Genomic DNA, 15,263 nt, shown 5'->3' on the forward strand with positions numbered 1-15,263 from the left:
TTATGTAGTTTCAAATTTACAAGTTTCGGGGAGAAAGATTACGTAGACTACGGCAAAAATAAGGGCAACGCTATTTGCGTTGCCCTTATTTTCGCCGTAGTCTACGTAAAGATTTACGTAGACTACAGCGACCAAATAAGGAACGTGAATGGTGGCTCCCTGTGGGGGCCGCCATTTGCGTACGCGCTTTTTTTTTTTTAAGTCACCCGTGATAGGCTACGTGATGATTTACGTAGCCTATCACGGCTGACTTTGCAGATCTAGCCGTGATAGGCTACGTTAATCGTCACGTAGCCTATCACGGGGGTGTTTTTTTTTTAACTTTTTATTTCACGGCCAGGCGAGGCGCCTCCTCCCCGGCCTGAATTTCGGCCGGGCAAGGCGGGAAGCCTCCCCCCCGGCCTGAATTTTGGCCGGGCGAGGCGGGAAACCTCCCCTCTGGCCTGAACTTCGGGGGGAGAGCAGCGAAGTGCCTCCCCCCCACCGCGAAAAGCTGCGAGACCAGGTAAGTGGGTTTCGTGCACCCCTAGTTGGTCCCCATTTGAAAGGCAATTACTGGCAGACCCCTGAATATAAGAACTAGGGAGAATCCCTCTCCTTTTCCCTTGGATCCTCTGGGCGCAACCGTTCTTTGAGCGCGAACCCTTTGGCGCCGCTCTCTGCGTCTGCGCCACGCCACCCAGTCTGCTATCTGTGCTGAGTCACTCCCTGGACTGCTTTCTAAACTAGGAATGTGGCTGGGAGGAATCTCCGTCAGCTGTTGGTCCTGGGAAAAAGGAGCGCGCTCCTCTCCCGAAGGAGCGACTGCTCTTCCTCAGCAGCAGAACTACTCTGGGAATCTATGGGCTCAGTGTCCACCCTGACAGACCTAAATCATATCCCTTATGAATATGCAATGGAGGTGAGGAATAGATTTAAGGGATTACACCTGATAGACAGAGTGCCTGAGGAACTATGGACGGAGGTCCGTAACATTGTTCAGGAAGCAGCAACTCAATCCATCCCAAAGAAAAAGAAATGCAAGAAAGCCAAGTGGCTGTCTGATGAGGCTTTACAAGTAGCTGAGGAAAGGAGGGAAGTGAAAAGCAAGGGAGAAAGGGGAAGATATATCCAACTGAATGCAGAGTTCCAGAGAATAACAAGGAGAGACAAGAAGGCCTTAAATGAACAATGCAAAGAAATCGAGAAAAACAATAGAATGGGAAAGACTAGAGATCTTTTCAAGAAAATGGGAGATCTCAAGGGAACGTTTTGTGCAAAGACAGGCATGATCAAGGACAAAGAAGGCAGGGACCTAACAGAAGCAGATGAGATTAAGAAGAGGTGGAAAGAATAAACAGAAGAACTATACAGGAAAGATCTGAATGTCCCTGATAGCCATGATAGTGCGGTCACTGAACTTGAGCCGGATATCCTAGAGAGTGAAGTCAAGTAGGCCTTAAGAAGCGTTACTAACAACAAAGCCAGCGGAGATGACAGTATTCCAGCTGAGCTATTTAGAATCCTAAAAGATGATGCTGTTAAAGTGCTGCACTCAATATGCTAACAAATTTGGAAAACTCAACAGTGGCCACAAGACTGGAAAAGGTCTGTTTACATTCCAATTCCAAAGAAGGGCAACACCAAAGAGTGTTCAAACTACCGTGCAATTGCGCTCATTTCACATGCCAGCAAGGTGATGCTCAAAATCCTACAAGCTAGGCTTCAGCAGTATGTGAACAGAGAACTACCGGAAGTACAAGCTGGGTTTCGAAGAGGCAGAGGAACTAGAGATCAAATTGCCAACATTCGCTGGATCATGGAGAAAGCAAGAGAATTCCAGAAAAACGTCTATTTCTGCTTCATTGACTACGCTAAAGCCTTTGATTGTGTGGATCACAACAAACTGTGGCAAATTCTGAAAGAGATGGGAGTACCAGACCACCTTACCTGTCTCCTGAGAAACCTGTACGAGGGACATGAAGCAACAGTAAGAACCAGACATGGAACAACCGATTGGTTCAAAATTGGGAAAGGAGTACGACAAGGCTGCATATTGTCACCCTGCTTATTTAACTTCTATGCAGAGTACATCATGAGAAATGCCGGGTTGGATGAATCACAGGTCGGAATTAAGATTGCTGAGAGCATTATCAACAACCTCAGATACGCAGATGATACCACCCTAATGGCAGAAAGCGAAGAGGATCTCAAGAGCCTCTTGTTGAGGGTGAAAGAGGAGTGTGCAAAAGCTGGTTTGAATCTTAACATTAAAAAAACTAAGATCATGGCATCTGGCCCCATCATTTCCCCATCCTGGCATATGGAAGGGGAAGAAATGGAAGCAGTGACAGATTGTATTTTCTTGGGCTCCAAGATCACCACAGACGGTGACTGTAGCCATGAAATTAAAAGACACTTGCTCCTTGGGAGGAAAGCAATGGCAAACCTAAACAGCATAGTAAGAAGCAGAGACATCACCTTGCTGACAAAGGTTCGTATAATCAAAGCTATGGTTTTCCCAGTAGCAATGTATGGCTGTGAGAGCTGGACTATAAGGAAGGCTGAGCACCGAAGAATTGAAGCCTTCGAACTGTGGTGCTGGAGAAGACTCTTACGAGTCCCCTGGACTGCAAGGAGGTCAAATCAGTCCATCCTAAAGGAAATCAACCCTGCGTGCTCATTGGAAGGACTGATACTGAAGCTGAAGTTTAAATATTTTGGCCACCTAATGCGAAGAGAAAACTCCCTGGAAAAGACCCTGATGCTGGGAAAGATTGAAGGCAAAAGGAGAAGGGGACGGCAGAGGATGAGATGGCTAGATAGCATCACCGATGCAATGAATATGAATTTGAGCACACTCTGGGAGTTTGCAGCGGACAGGAAGGCCTGGCGTGCTGTGGTCCATGGGGTCACGAAGAGTCGGACACGACTTAAGGACTGAACAACAACAACATCAACAACAACAACAACAACAACAATAGAGTACTAAAAGCACTAAAAACAGTTCTGTATGTGAACGTATTTCATTTGTTAAAGGAAACATCTCTCATGGTGTAAAAGGTATTTAATACAAGATGTTAAATAGGTGTAACATTTGTAATTATGGATAACTTTTAGTTGAAAACTTGAGAATGGAAATGTTCACATAATTATGTTGCAATTTACAGAGGTATGAATATTTTTTTTGTCTTGCTGACAAACTTTGGTGTGTTGGGGTGGTGGATTGGTTTTTTGGTTTGCTAGTTTAAATTCCCTGTCCCTAGATTCAACACATTAATTTTTGTTCTTGACCCTGGGAACAATAAGTTAATGTTTCGAAACCTTTTGTATTTACAGTGTGTTAGCTATAGCTGTGTGTTTTGGAGAAATAGATAAAACAAGCTGTGAGGGTGGTCATTCAGTTGTAGGTATAGCAATTGCTCTTCATTCATTTTTAAACCTTAACTGTTTCTTTTTTAGTAATGAATTCCATCTTGCAAATCCAGTGCAGAATAACATTTCAAGTTAAATTGCAGGAAATTAAGGCCATTTTAGCACAAACTGTCAACATATTGGATTAAGATCAACATATCTTGTTCCAGCTATTTATAGCATCATCCAATCATGTTATATAGTCATGGACATGAGGACATTGCCCAACTGCTTCGAGGACTGGGACCCCCTTGTGGTTGTGAAATCAGACCCCTGGTTGTGAAATCAGCTGGGGCTAGGTTAGGTTTTTAGACCTCGGAAGTGCTTCATGACTACCTAAGGGATGGTGTGGTTGAAGGAATTTGCCATGTCAGAAATGCCATACTTGGGCAAGATGTTGGAATAGGTGGTGACCTTGGATGATGCTGATTATTTTGATCTGTTTCAGACCTAGTCTTGGAACGGAAACAGCCTTCGTCACACTGGTGGATGACTTATGCCAGGGAATTAGTGAGGGGCCTGTAACTTTGTTAGATTTCCCAGACCTCTCAGTGGCTTACAATATCATGGACATTGTATCTTTCTGGATTGTTAATGTAGGATGGCACTGGGAATGGGTTTATTTATTTATTTATTTATTAAATTTATTAACCACCCATCTGGCTGGTTTGGTTGTTGCTGGAGAAGCAGTCTCAAAAGGTAGTGCTGGGGGATTTCTGTCTAAATGGTGCCACAAGGTTCTATCTTGTTCATCATGCTTTTCAACATCTAAATGAAATCACTGGAGCTTTGGTTGAAATGCCATCAATATGTGGATGATAATTGGCTGTACCTGTAGTTTCTATCAGTAATCCCAGAGATACTGTGAACTCCCAACCTGATGTCTGGAGGTGGGTTTTGGGATGGATGAGGCTGAACAAGCTCCAAACAAGGTGGAGATGCTGTTGGTAGGGAAACTGACTACTCTGGGTACACTGGATAGGGGTCTACAACTGGTCTTTGATGGTGTTGTACTCCCCTTGAATGATAAGTGTACAGTATGGGAATTCTCCTGGACTCTGCAGTAATTGGAGAAGGTCAGGGGACACTGGTTATCAGGATTGCTTTTACCAGCTGATATACCAATTTTGTCTCTATCTGGACAGGTTTGACCGTGTCTCAGTTATTTATGCACGAGCTTCATCCAGACTGGACTACTGCAATGTGTTCTACATGGAGCTGCCTTTAAATATTATTGGGATTCCAAATGGTTTCTTAAGATTAGTGTCTAAAGACCATGGTGGTGTATATTTTAATGAAGCAATATTGTTCTGCACGTTTCTTTAGAACTATCATGATAATATTTTACTAGAGCTGTGGACAAATGGTCTCTGAAAATTCTCCAGCTTATTTGTGGGCAGAGAAATTTGGGAGGCAATTTCACTGAATTTCTCCAGAGGAGGAGAAATTCTCAACAGTTTCTCACAGATAGGGCTCCCCATTGGCAGGGCTTGTAGTACAGCTTCTGTCTTTTTTCATAAAGGGGTTTAGGTTTTTTGTACTGCAACAGCATCAACTGTGTTGGCAGACTGGCCCCCATTTTGCATTCATCACAAGGAGTGGGTATGGGTGTGGGGGGGCAGTGTTGTATCTAGCTGAAGGGAAGCGGTAGAGTTACTGCTGAGCCAAAATCTGGCCTCCAGTTTCCTGAAAGTTTTTTTCCCCCATGAAAGAGGCTTCCATTGTTCTGCCTCATTCTCAGGGTGTTTTATAATTCTTTTTTGTGACGTTTTGAGCTTTCCTAATCACTGCAGCCCTCCCCACGCTGTCTGCACCTCCTGATCTGAAAAGACCTATGGGAGGAATTACCTCATGATGCCTTCCACTGGGCTTCAGTTGAAGTGAAGGAAGCTGAGGAGGCTACAGGCTGCTGGAGAGATGATTGGACAATGAAAAACAGGACATTTCCGCTCACTCCTCGGCAGCTTCCTTCATGAGGTAAGCCCCTGGAACCCAAACCCAACCCATTTCCACAAATGTACACATCAGTCGTGTGCGTTCTTAAATGTACGCTTTTTTTTCTTCCATTCACTAAAGTGTGTTTGTGTGCATTTTCAAATTATGCATTTTTCATGCACATTTTTCAAATGTACGCATTTACTGAACACATTTTTTTGTTGTGCGTTTTGGTTCCAGGAGGTTCAAATTGGATAAATTCTGGTCAGAAATGAACTGAAACAAATTTCTCATCCATCTCTACCAAAGTGGATTCTGAATAGGGATGGTGGAAAAATGAGAATCAGATCTTTCCAACTACAGATTTTTCTAATCCGACCTCACAGACTCTGACACAGATTTGGACTGTTGTGCGCCCTGAAGTTTCCATAGAAATGTAATGCAGGGGTGGGGTGTTGGTTAAAGAATTTGAAAGTTACGCAAAAATATACATAGAACCATACGCATGCTCTAATTATATGTAGAGAATCACAAAAGGACAGATTAGCAGCAGAAAGAAGCACCATTCAGAGTCAATTTCATGGTGGCCTTACAAGAAGCTGCAAAAAAAAAAAAAAAGGAACAGTAGGGTGATAAATTGTCCTGAGTGCTTGCAGAAAAGGCGATACATCCTGTAAAACAGTTAGTCTCCAGGAATGAAGGATAGTTGAGTTTATGGTGGATCAATAGGTCCATCATTACACTTTCACAATACAAAGGGAAAAGCAATTGATATGGTAATGCTATCAAGGGAGTTAACAACAAAGTGGTATGGCTGCTACATAGTGGTATGGCTACTGGCTGCTATACTGATGCTGGTGGTATGAGTTAGAGACTAGAGCATTCTGTATTAGTAAAAGGAGCTGTGATGAGATGGCTTATTAAGGGGAGTAACACTTAAGCAAGTAGAAAACAATGCAAGCATTTACAGCAGGGTTGGGCAACTTGTGGCCATCCAGATGTTTTGGCCTACAACTGCTATCATCCCCATTGTTGGCTATGCTGGATAGGGCTGATGGAAATTGTAGGCCAAAACATCTGGACGGCCACAAGTTGCTAGGGATGGCACGGGCGCCCATTTCGGTCTGCAAATCCGTTGGACCACCTGTGCCTGCCCCCGCCATGGTACGCCCACTGAGACCTCTCCCAAACTCAAGCCCCTCCCATGCATGGTGAATGGCCTGCAACTTACCCAGTGTCAGGGTGGAAACTGAGCCAATAGAGCCCCAGAGCAGTTCTGATTCTGAGGAGGAACAGCAATCCATGGGAGAGGAGCTCGCTCATCTCTCACAAGCACAGCAGCTGGCAGAGATTCCTCCTGCCAGCATTCCTGGGATAGATAGTGACCCTGGCAGTGAGAGAGCGCTGGAGGGGGGCTTGCTGGATGCTTGGTGCAGATGCAGGGAGCGACGACAGATGGAGGACGCAGAAAGGAGGCATAGCGCTCGTTTGGCGCGCAAACAACGGTCACATCCCAAGGACCCAAGGGAAAGAGGGGGGATCTCTCCCTAGCCCATAAGTTCAGGGACTTCCCGTGATTCTCCTTCAAATGGGGACCAACTGCCTTACCTGGAGCTTAGGCTACTCTGCTATCTTTCCCCAGTGCTATTCCTTGCTTTGTCGCTAGTGATTAGTATTCTGAAGGAGTTATAAAGGAATAAAGTCTCGGAAAGAATTCCTCATCGTCTGTGTCCTCGGACTGCAAGAGGCAGCTAGGGCATTCCTGACACCCAGACCTGTCCACCTCTGCAGTGATCATCATGATCTTAAAAAACATGGCAATCGGAAGTCTGTGTCCATAGACTTATATGCAAAAAGCACCATAAATTACCCATATGCACAAGAGTCATGGTGCTTTTTGTGTATAAGTCTATGGACACAGACTTCCAATCACCATGTTTTTTTAAAACATGGCATTCACAGTGGAGGCAGACAGGTCCGGGTAAGTAGCAGGCTGCTCGCCAAGCATGGGAGGGACTCGAACACAGTCTGGGGACTGGCGAGCAGGGGCAGGGGCTGGGCAGGCACCAAGAGAACTGGCACGGGGGGTACCTGTCCATCCATACTGGTGTCCCACCCCTGATTTATAGTTATATGTATGTGCATGGGAGTATGTATGAAAGAAATGGGGTGAACGTGAGAAAAAAAGGTCCGAGTGTGAACACACATACACACTCCAATGGCAGGAGAAGCAGTCCATAATTAAAAGAAGCAGAAGCAGAATATAAGAAATAACACATCACTGGGAAAAAGTAGATATTCCTCAATTGTGGTTGGTATACAGAACCACAGCTACACACCACAGAACGAAAACATGCATTGCTTTTTCTCATCAAATGGAAAAAGTTACTTTGCAAATCACTCAGAGGTAAAGGTAACTGCATAAAAAGATACACAAAATATATGTAGCATGTGGCATTATTTCTACGTATGATTTGTGCTGCACTTTCACTTGTACTGTTGGCAACATACATTTATGCAAACTTTTCAAGATATTGATCCGTGGACAGGAAAAACAGGGTCTGCTTGCTTGAAAAATTAACTAGTGGGATGGAACAGCTGTTGGAGATGTGCAGAACATAGAATGGAAAAATACTGATTCGTAATCCCTGATTCTCTGAGTATAGTAAGATCAGGATTAAAGTTTTAATATGAATTAGAAAATGTTATTAGACACTGGACCAAGTTTAGGCTGTAGTCCTATACCCACTTAGCTGGAAGTAAATCATATAGAACTCAGCAGGATTTGGTGGCATATGCATAGGATTGTTCTGTTAATGTACTTTTGCTTCAAGAGTACTGAATGGGATTGCTAGGTTCTAAAGAAGGTGCAACAGTGAAACCCTGGTGCGTATTTTCACTATCACTGCGTTTCTGATTGAGCAGTAGGAACTCCTCCAGTAAAATATAGCAATCAGAGTTCCAATTTATGCACGGTTCTCCCCACCTGTGTAAGGACTTCTGGACTATGTTTTTAAAACTCACTAATTTTCCCAGTTGACTGTTTGATATATTTAAGACGAAGAACATAATTTGGCATTGTTCTCACTGGTTTAGGAAGTTCTTTAATTGAATACTGGATAGTAATAAAATGGACTCGTAGTAATTCTTTTTGAATACCATTTGGCCTTAACTTGAATGCATGTAGAACGTAAAAAATCATCATGGATTCTCTTCCTTGAACTTTTCACAATACTAAATAATGATTGAGAGAAAGAAGCAAGATCCAGTTACTGTACTGTTTGTACAGCTGTATCTCATTGAGTTGAGGTTTGTGTTACACACAGTTTGTGATAGGAAGTATATGTCTTTAAAACAACTAAGGAGACAGATCTTTAACCTCCACCCTTTTTAGATTTTTTTGTTCACTCATTTAGCTTCTGTCATAGTCCTAGGAAGTATTTCAAATACAAATTATTGCACAGTATTGTAGCTTGAATTAATAACTCATCCCATAGTGAACCCATTAGGAAGCGTGGATTAAGATATTCATTTCCCTGAAGAATGCACGTTTAAGATACTGTGTAGTTCAGGAGAAGATGAATTTTCAAAAAGGATTTATCAGATTGCATGTTAGGGATTTTTTTCTGATGGGTTGGTTAAATTATAGTTTTTCAGTCTAGCTGCTATGAGGATTTTAAGAGGTGCGGCTTGGGGTGCAGTCATGGTTGATTAAGTTGCTTCCTATATTGCTAACAGGTCATAATTTGTTAGTTATCATATGTTAATATCTAGCTTACAAGTAGTTTGCAATTTCTCTGGTGTCTTGGAATGGACGACCTAAAGATTCATTAATGTATTTGATTTGGCAGATTTACACTTATGTGTTAATCATCAGCCCTGATACAGTTTTGGCAGCAGATGATACCAAGGCATTAACTTTTATAATGTCATATATTGAATAGGTTCCCAATTTCTGCCAAAGTAGCTTGCTTAATTGTTCCAGTGAAACCTTCCCTTGCCTATTGTTACTGAGAAGGGTTCATCTGGCTGCTATCCAGTCAACTTTCACATTATCAGCAGAGACTTTATGTAAACTTCTTTCTTTGAAACACAGGTGACCTAAAATTAGTTTAAATATAACAAGGCAACTTCTAGACTCCACCACCCACCTTCACACTATGATATACTCAAGACGCTCAATAGAGCCTCAGGCTACACATCTGATGGCCGTGAAAGATTTTGTCTCTTCAGTTCTGCTTGCCAAATTCCTACTCATAACTGTCCAAATAGACATAGATTTGTAAAATTCATAGCAATCTGGCCACCCAGACTATTTTAAAGAAAACAAGGTGCTGGGATATTGTATGCATTTGCACATAGTATACCAGACCTATTTTCAATGACATGAACATTTTAGGCTTTTTGACACACTGTCGGGATCCTGTCTTGAGATAACTTATGACACAGGAAGGAGTGAGAGATAATCGAGTATCTGGCAATGGCCATACTCCCTCAGACTGGGAGAAGGCCTGTCTTGCTTTTGTATCTTCCAGTAGAAAGATATATTTATTACTACCAGTTGCGAGTGAGGTGGTATGGTGGTAGGAAATGGCTATTGGCACTGAGTGACAATTGAGATAAGCAAGGGTCAGATAAGTCATCAGTTTGCATGTGCGTGTCTGTTGGCTAGCCTGTGTCTGCTTCCCCAGGTAGGACTATAGAAATGTAGTGTCAAGCGGCTGCTTGATATTCATCATCAGCTATGGGCTTTTAGCCTTGTTTGCTGCCTTGTTTAACCTTGTTTGCTGCCGCCTAAGCTCATGGGTTCAAAGGTGATGTAGGAAGGTCAAGAACCAGAACATGGATCCAGAAGGAGGGTGTTGGGCCTTCAGAAGTCTTCTCAGGGTTGAAATCTGACTGCGTCTGGCAATAAAGCATGACAATTCAGTCCTTTTATAAAATTTATGTTTATCTCTGCAGTCTTGTCTCCCTCTCTGCAACTTGCTTCTATCAACGTTGTTCATATTCCACGCTGAATAGCTCGTCACAACATACTCATGACATGGCATGGTCTGAAGACCTTGCTGAAGCTAAACAGGTCTAGGTCTGGTCAGTGCTTGGAGGGGAGACCACCTGGGAATCCCATGTAGCCACCTTAAGTTCCACCACGGAAGAAAGGTGGGATATAAATGCAATAATAAATCAATTAAAATGCTCTCTATCTGAAATTAAAGCATATAGAAAGCAGAGGGTTAGCGTGCAGCTAAGTAAACACTGTCCCCATGGTGTCCTGAACTTTGCTGTTTCCTCCAACCTGTAGAAGAAGAGGATTTGGGGCTGAAAGTGGAAGTGCATGAGTTGTAAGTGAAGATGTGATGAGCCAACTCTTCTCTTTCTCCTTTCTGGAAATGTCTCTAAACAAAGATCATGCCCAGGCTGCTGCAGCCCCCAAAATATGCATTTGTATACCCCTTACAGGCAGTCTCCTGCTAAGTAGGTCCTAGAGAAACTACCTGGAGGATGCCTGGAGGATGCCAGCTCCTCCCAGGCTATTGATTGGTTAGTTTGAATTTCCTTCCCTGGGATCTGCCCAGCCCCCGTAGAAAACCTGTGATTGTGACATCTTGTCTTTGTCTTCTTGGGTGGTTTGCAAAGACTAGTTAAGGAAAAACTTTTCCACACTCTGAAGTCACAGGTGGGCCTCATCCCTTCCCCCATCTGTAAGCTGCTTTGGTGAGCTAGTTTCAGGTTTCGTTCCATTTTTTAGAGCAACTGACTATTTCTGAACTATTCTCTGCTTGGTTCTTTAATAAATATATTGAATTGGAAATGGGAGTTGATTTGATACAGTTGCCTAGTCTGAAGGTCAGCTTCACCTGTCACTGGACTGATTGGCAAACATGCTAACCTGATTGTTAAGGAGTTTAAAGAAGGCTCTGAAAAAGGGGTCTGTCTCCTCCTATAGACAAATTAAGGGGTACTAAAAACACACGTGTGTGGTGGCAGCACTATCTCTAATGAATATAGATAAAGGGTGGCTAACAAGCTACATCACAGGGTTGGTGGTGCAAACTTATTAGCTTGTCACAGGGCACAATATTGAGAGTATCTTTACCACTTCCATTGTGCAGAAGGTAAATGGAAATCTTCATTTACAATTTCTATTCTTTTTGTTGCATGGGTGAATTTGTAAGAGCCTGATCCAAAGAACTCAATGGCTTTTCTATGATTTTGTGATTTTAAAAAAAATCGTATAATTAATTTGTGCCTGGCCCAAATGGAGATGCTTCGTGCAGCTAGATGCATTATAAAAAAAGCCAGTGAGGTTTCCCTGTGCTCAGAAGAGATTTTCTGTATTTGCAAGAAACTGAAGCATTTGGACCGCCATCAGACTCAAAGTATGGAAAGTGTTAAGATTTTTGAGCAAAAAAGTGTAAACTGTCCCTCTGTTCTCAAATATTTAGATTTCAAAGGAATATAAGTGCTGAAAAAAATAAGTACCTAAATAATATCTCTAGATAGAAAGTATTATTTAGGGGGTGATAGGAGACAGAACAGTATACTTAAAGCACTGCTACATAATGACCCATCTCCAGGTCACGGCTACTGAGGTAGTTGTGAACAAATGGGAGAGTGTGTGTCTTCTGGCTTCTGGCCACCCGCCCACTCCTCTGACCTAGGTTGTTTAGCATGACACTCAAGTGCAGAACTGTGGGTTGTTGGCGGAGGAATAACCCATGGGTTGTTCTTCCCCCAAGCAACCCACAATTCCACATTCGGATGTCATGCTAAACAACGCAGGGACTGAGCATCCCTGGGTTGTTTAGGCCATTGGGAACAGGTGGCTAGTCCAGGAGCCAGCACACTCATTCACTATTGCTCATTCATGATTACCCAGGATTTGAGCAAACTCTGGGTAGCTATACTGTGTGAACTGGGTCTGTAAGGAGCCTGTCCTTATTTATCTCACTTTTACTTTTAAAATATCTATTTTAAAACCATGTATAGCTTTCTGTTAAAGTATGTCCTTAAGTAACCTCTCCATTTCCTTTCTTTACAATTTGTTTAGTTAGGCATTACTCCAGCTCATAAATAGGGATGTTGGAGAAATTCACAGCGGAATCAAATGAGGTCAGATTTCTAAGAATCCGACCTGTGTATTCTGCAGCAGATGGGCTTTTCCTGAGTTGCATGGGTTCTGTGGAATTGCAGATTGTATTTTTACGCAAATTTAGAAAAATATGTAAAAAAAAAAATTAAAAACCCACCAACCGGAAATGCGCATTTCCCCCATAGGCTAAAGCATGAAAATGCACATGGAGGAGGGGGATTTGCCTATTTTTGCAAGTGTGAACTCACGCAGGTGCGAATTTGTGTACATTCAGGAAATTGGAAAAAATCCAATTCTGTCAACAAGTAGATGATGGAACGAAAGGCACCTGACAATTCGCAAAATGCAGGCAAAACAGATTTTACAAAGTCCATACATTCTTACTAATAAATAGGTAATTTTCTGACACGTTAGATGTGGTATCCTTTAGAAATCCTTGCAGGCATGTGGGCAGTCTGATCACATTGGTCTTTCCCAGTGCTGACTACAAGTTTTTGAGGGCCCTTGGGCAAGACACCCTTAATGGGCCCCCTCCCTCAGTGAGTCTACCATCTCACAGTCATTGCCACCAACTGCTATTGCTCCTTAACCTCTTTATCATCATTGCTACCCTTGCTTTTCTGACAGGCAGAGAGCTGTTGAGCAAGTAGGCAGTGGCATCTTCTGCTCTGCCTTTGCACCACCACTGTTGTCTGGGCCAGAGTGAGAGGCAGGTGAACAAGCAGGTTGCAGTGATAAAGTGGCAAGGCAACTCCAGGGGGCTCTTGTCAGTGGGCCCATGCTGGGGTATGGGCCCTTGGCAGGTACCCAACAATTGCTACCCTTGATGCTGGCCCTGGTCTTTCCTATGTACTTGGCAGCCTTGAAGGGGCTAGTGCATTTACAGTGTAATTCTTTGGTGTTGTGTACATAAAATGGTAAAAATTACAGTGTAATTCTCAGAAGTAACTCCGACTGTGTTTGATGATGGATCCTACTTCCATATAAGCATGCACAGAACTGCAGCCTCATATGTATTCCTAGCCTCACAGCTCTTATGTACTTGGCAGAGTCTCTAAAGCTAAAAGGACGCTGAATAGTTATGGTTTGTGCACCACATGCTAATCTTCATTAATTGCCATCTCATGTTTTTGTTTAGATATGTAAACTTTTTAGTAACTTAATTATATGGAGAAATATTGCTTTGTTCTTGTTTCCATGGCTCACATAATTTTGTTTTGTTTTGCAGAGGTTAATTTATTGTGGGCAGGACACCAAACTCACCATAGTTCTGAGTACTATAACCTTTGCACAGCATTAAGGCAATCTGCCCTGCAGAAATACGTATCTTGGGTAAGTTGCGCAACATGTATGCTGTTATGCAATAAAATGACTAGTTAACAAATATGTTAGTCATCAACATTTTTATATCCCTGAAACCTATAGTGCCTTGCATAAGTATTCACCCCCTTTGACTTTTCCATATTTTGTTGTGTTACAACCTGGAATTAAAGTGGATTTCATTAGGATTTCTTGTCACTGAGCTACACAAAATAGTCCATAATATTGAAGTGGGGGAAAAACCTACCTATTTTATAAAATGATTTACAAATAAAACCTGAAAAGTCTGGGCTGCATATGTGTTCACCCCCTTTGCTGTGACACACCTAAATAAGCTGTGGTGCGACCAGCTGCCTTCAGAAGTCACATAATTAGTTGAATGGAGTCCACCTGTGTGTGTCACATGATCAAGTGTCACGTGATCTCAGATTAAATACACCTGTTTCCGTAAGGCCCCAGAGTTTGCTGGAGAGCATATCTAAAGGAACAGCATCAAGGAGCTACCAAAACAAATCCAGGATAAAGTTCTGGAGAAGCACCAATCAGGGTTGGTTTATGAAAAATACCCGAAACTATGCACATTCCCTGGAGCACCGTTAAATCCATTATTACAAATAGAGATGTAAGAACCCATCCTAGCTCAGGTTCTCCGAGCACCAACTAAGCTCTCCCCCCGCTCGCTGGCCCTCCGGGCTTCAGTCAAGCCCTCCCCCCCTTTGCTCTTGATAAGCAGCCCACAACTTACCCAGGCCTGTCTGTCTCTGTCCTGATTGCCATGTTTTTAAAAAACATGGCAATCAGCAGTGCTTGCCCATAGATTTATATGCAAAAGGCACTGTGGATCACCCATATACCCTAGTTTCTCAGTGCTATTTTGTGTACAAGTCTATGGCCAAGCGCTGCCGATCTCCATGTTTTTTAAAAACATGGCGATCGGGACAGAGACAAACAGGCCCAGGTAAGTTGTGGGCTGCTTACCGAGTGCGGACCAGGGGCATGACTGCAGCCTGGAGGGCCAGTGTGTGTGGGGAGGAACTCAGCGGGCGCAGCTTGGGGGGCACGGGTGCCAGTGGTCCAACAGATTCGTGGACCGAAACGAGCACCCGCGCCATCCCTAATTACAACATGGAAAGAATATAGCACAACCATGACTGAATAGACAAGGCCATCCACCCAAACTCAGTGACAGGGTAAGAAGGACATTAGTCACAGAAGCAACCAAGAGGCCAGTGGTAACTCTGAAGGTGCTGAAGACATCCACAGCTGAGATGGGAGAAACCATCCATGGGATAATTATCACCAGGACACTCCACAAAGCTGGGCTTTATGGAAGAGAAGAAGGCCATTGCCAAAAAAACCCATATCAAATCCTGTTTGGATTTTGCCAAAAGGCATGTGGGAGACACAGCAAACATGCACAAAAACGTTCTCTGGTCTGATGAAACTAAAATTGAACTTTTTTGCCTTGCCACATAACGCTATGTGTGGCGCAAAGCCAACAGTGCTCATTGCCCTGGGAACA

The 15,263-nt window shown here is 43.1% G+C and overlaps 1 protein-coding gene across 2 annotated transcripts in view; it reads left to right on the plus strand.

Annotated features, from left to right (window-relative positions):
- AGMO (alkylglycerol monooxygenase) overlaps positions 1–15,263 on the plus strand; it is a 201,936-nt gene that overhangs the window by 56,771 nt on the left and 129,902 nt on the right. For both annotated transcript variants that reach the window (XM_084860455.1, XM_084860456.1), the window contains exon 4: positions 13,650–13,753. In XM_084860455.1, the coding sequence (XP_084716581.1) occupies positions 13,650–13,753 (104 nt within the window). The remainder of the gene's footprint in view (positions 1–13,649; positions 13,754–15,263) is intronic.

This window comes from Heloderma suspectum, chromosome 5, assembly GCF_057233095.1.
Source record: "Heloderma suspectum isolate Gila_16-S chromosome 5, 16-S_ref, whole genome shotgun sequence".
Taxonomy (NCBI): domain Eukaryota; kingdom Metazoa; phylum Chordata; class Lepidosauria; order Squamata; family Helodermatidae; genus Heloderma; species Heloderma suspectum.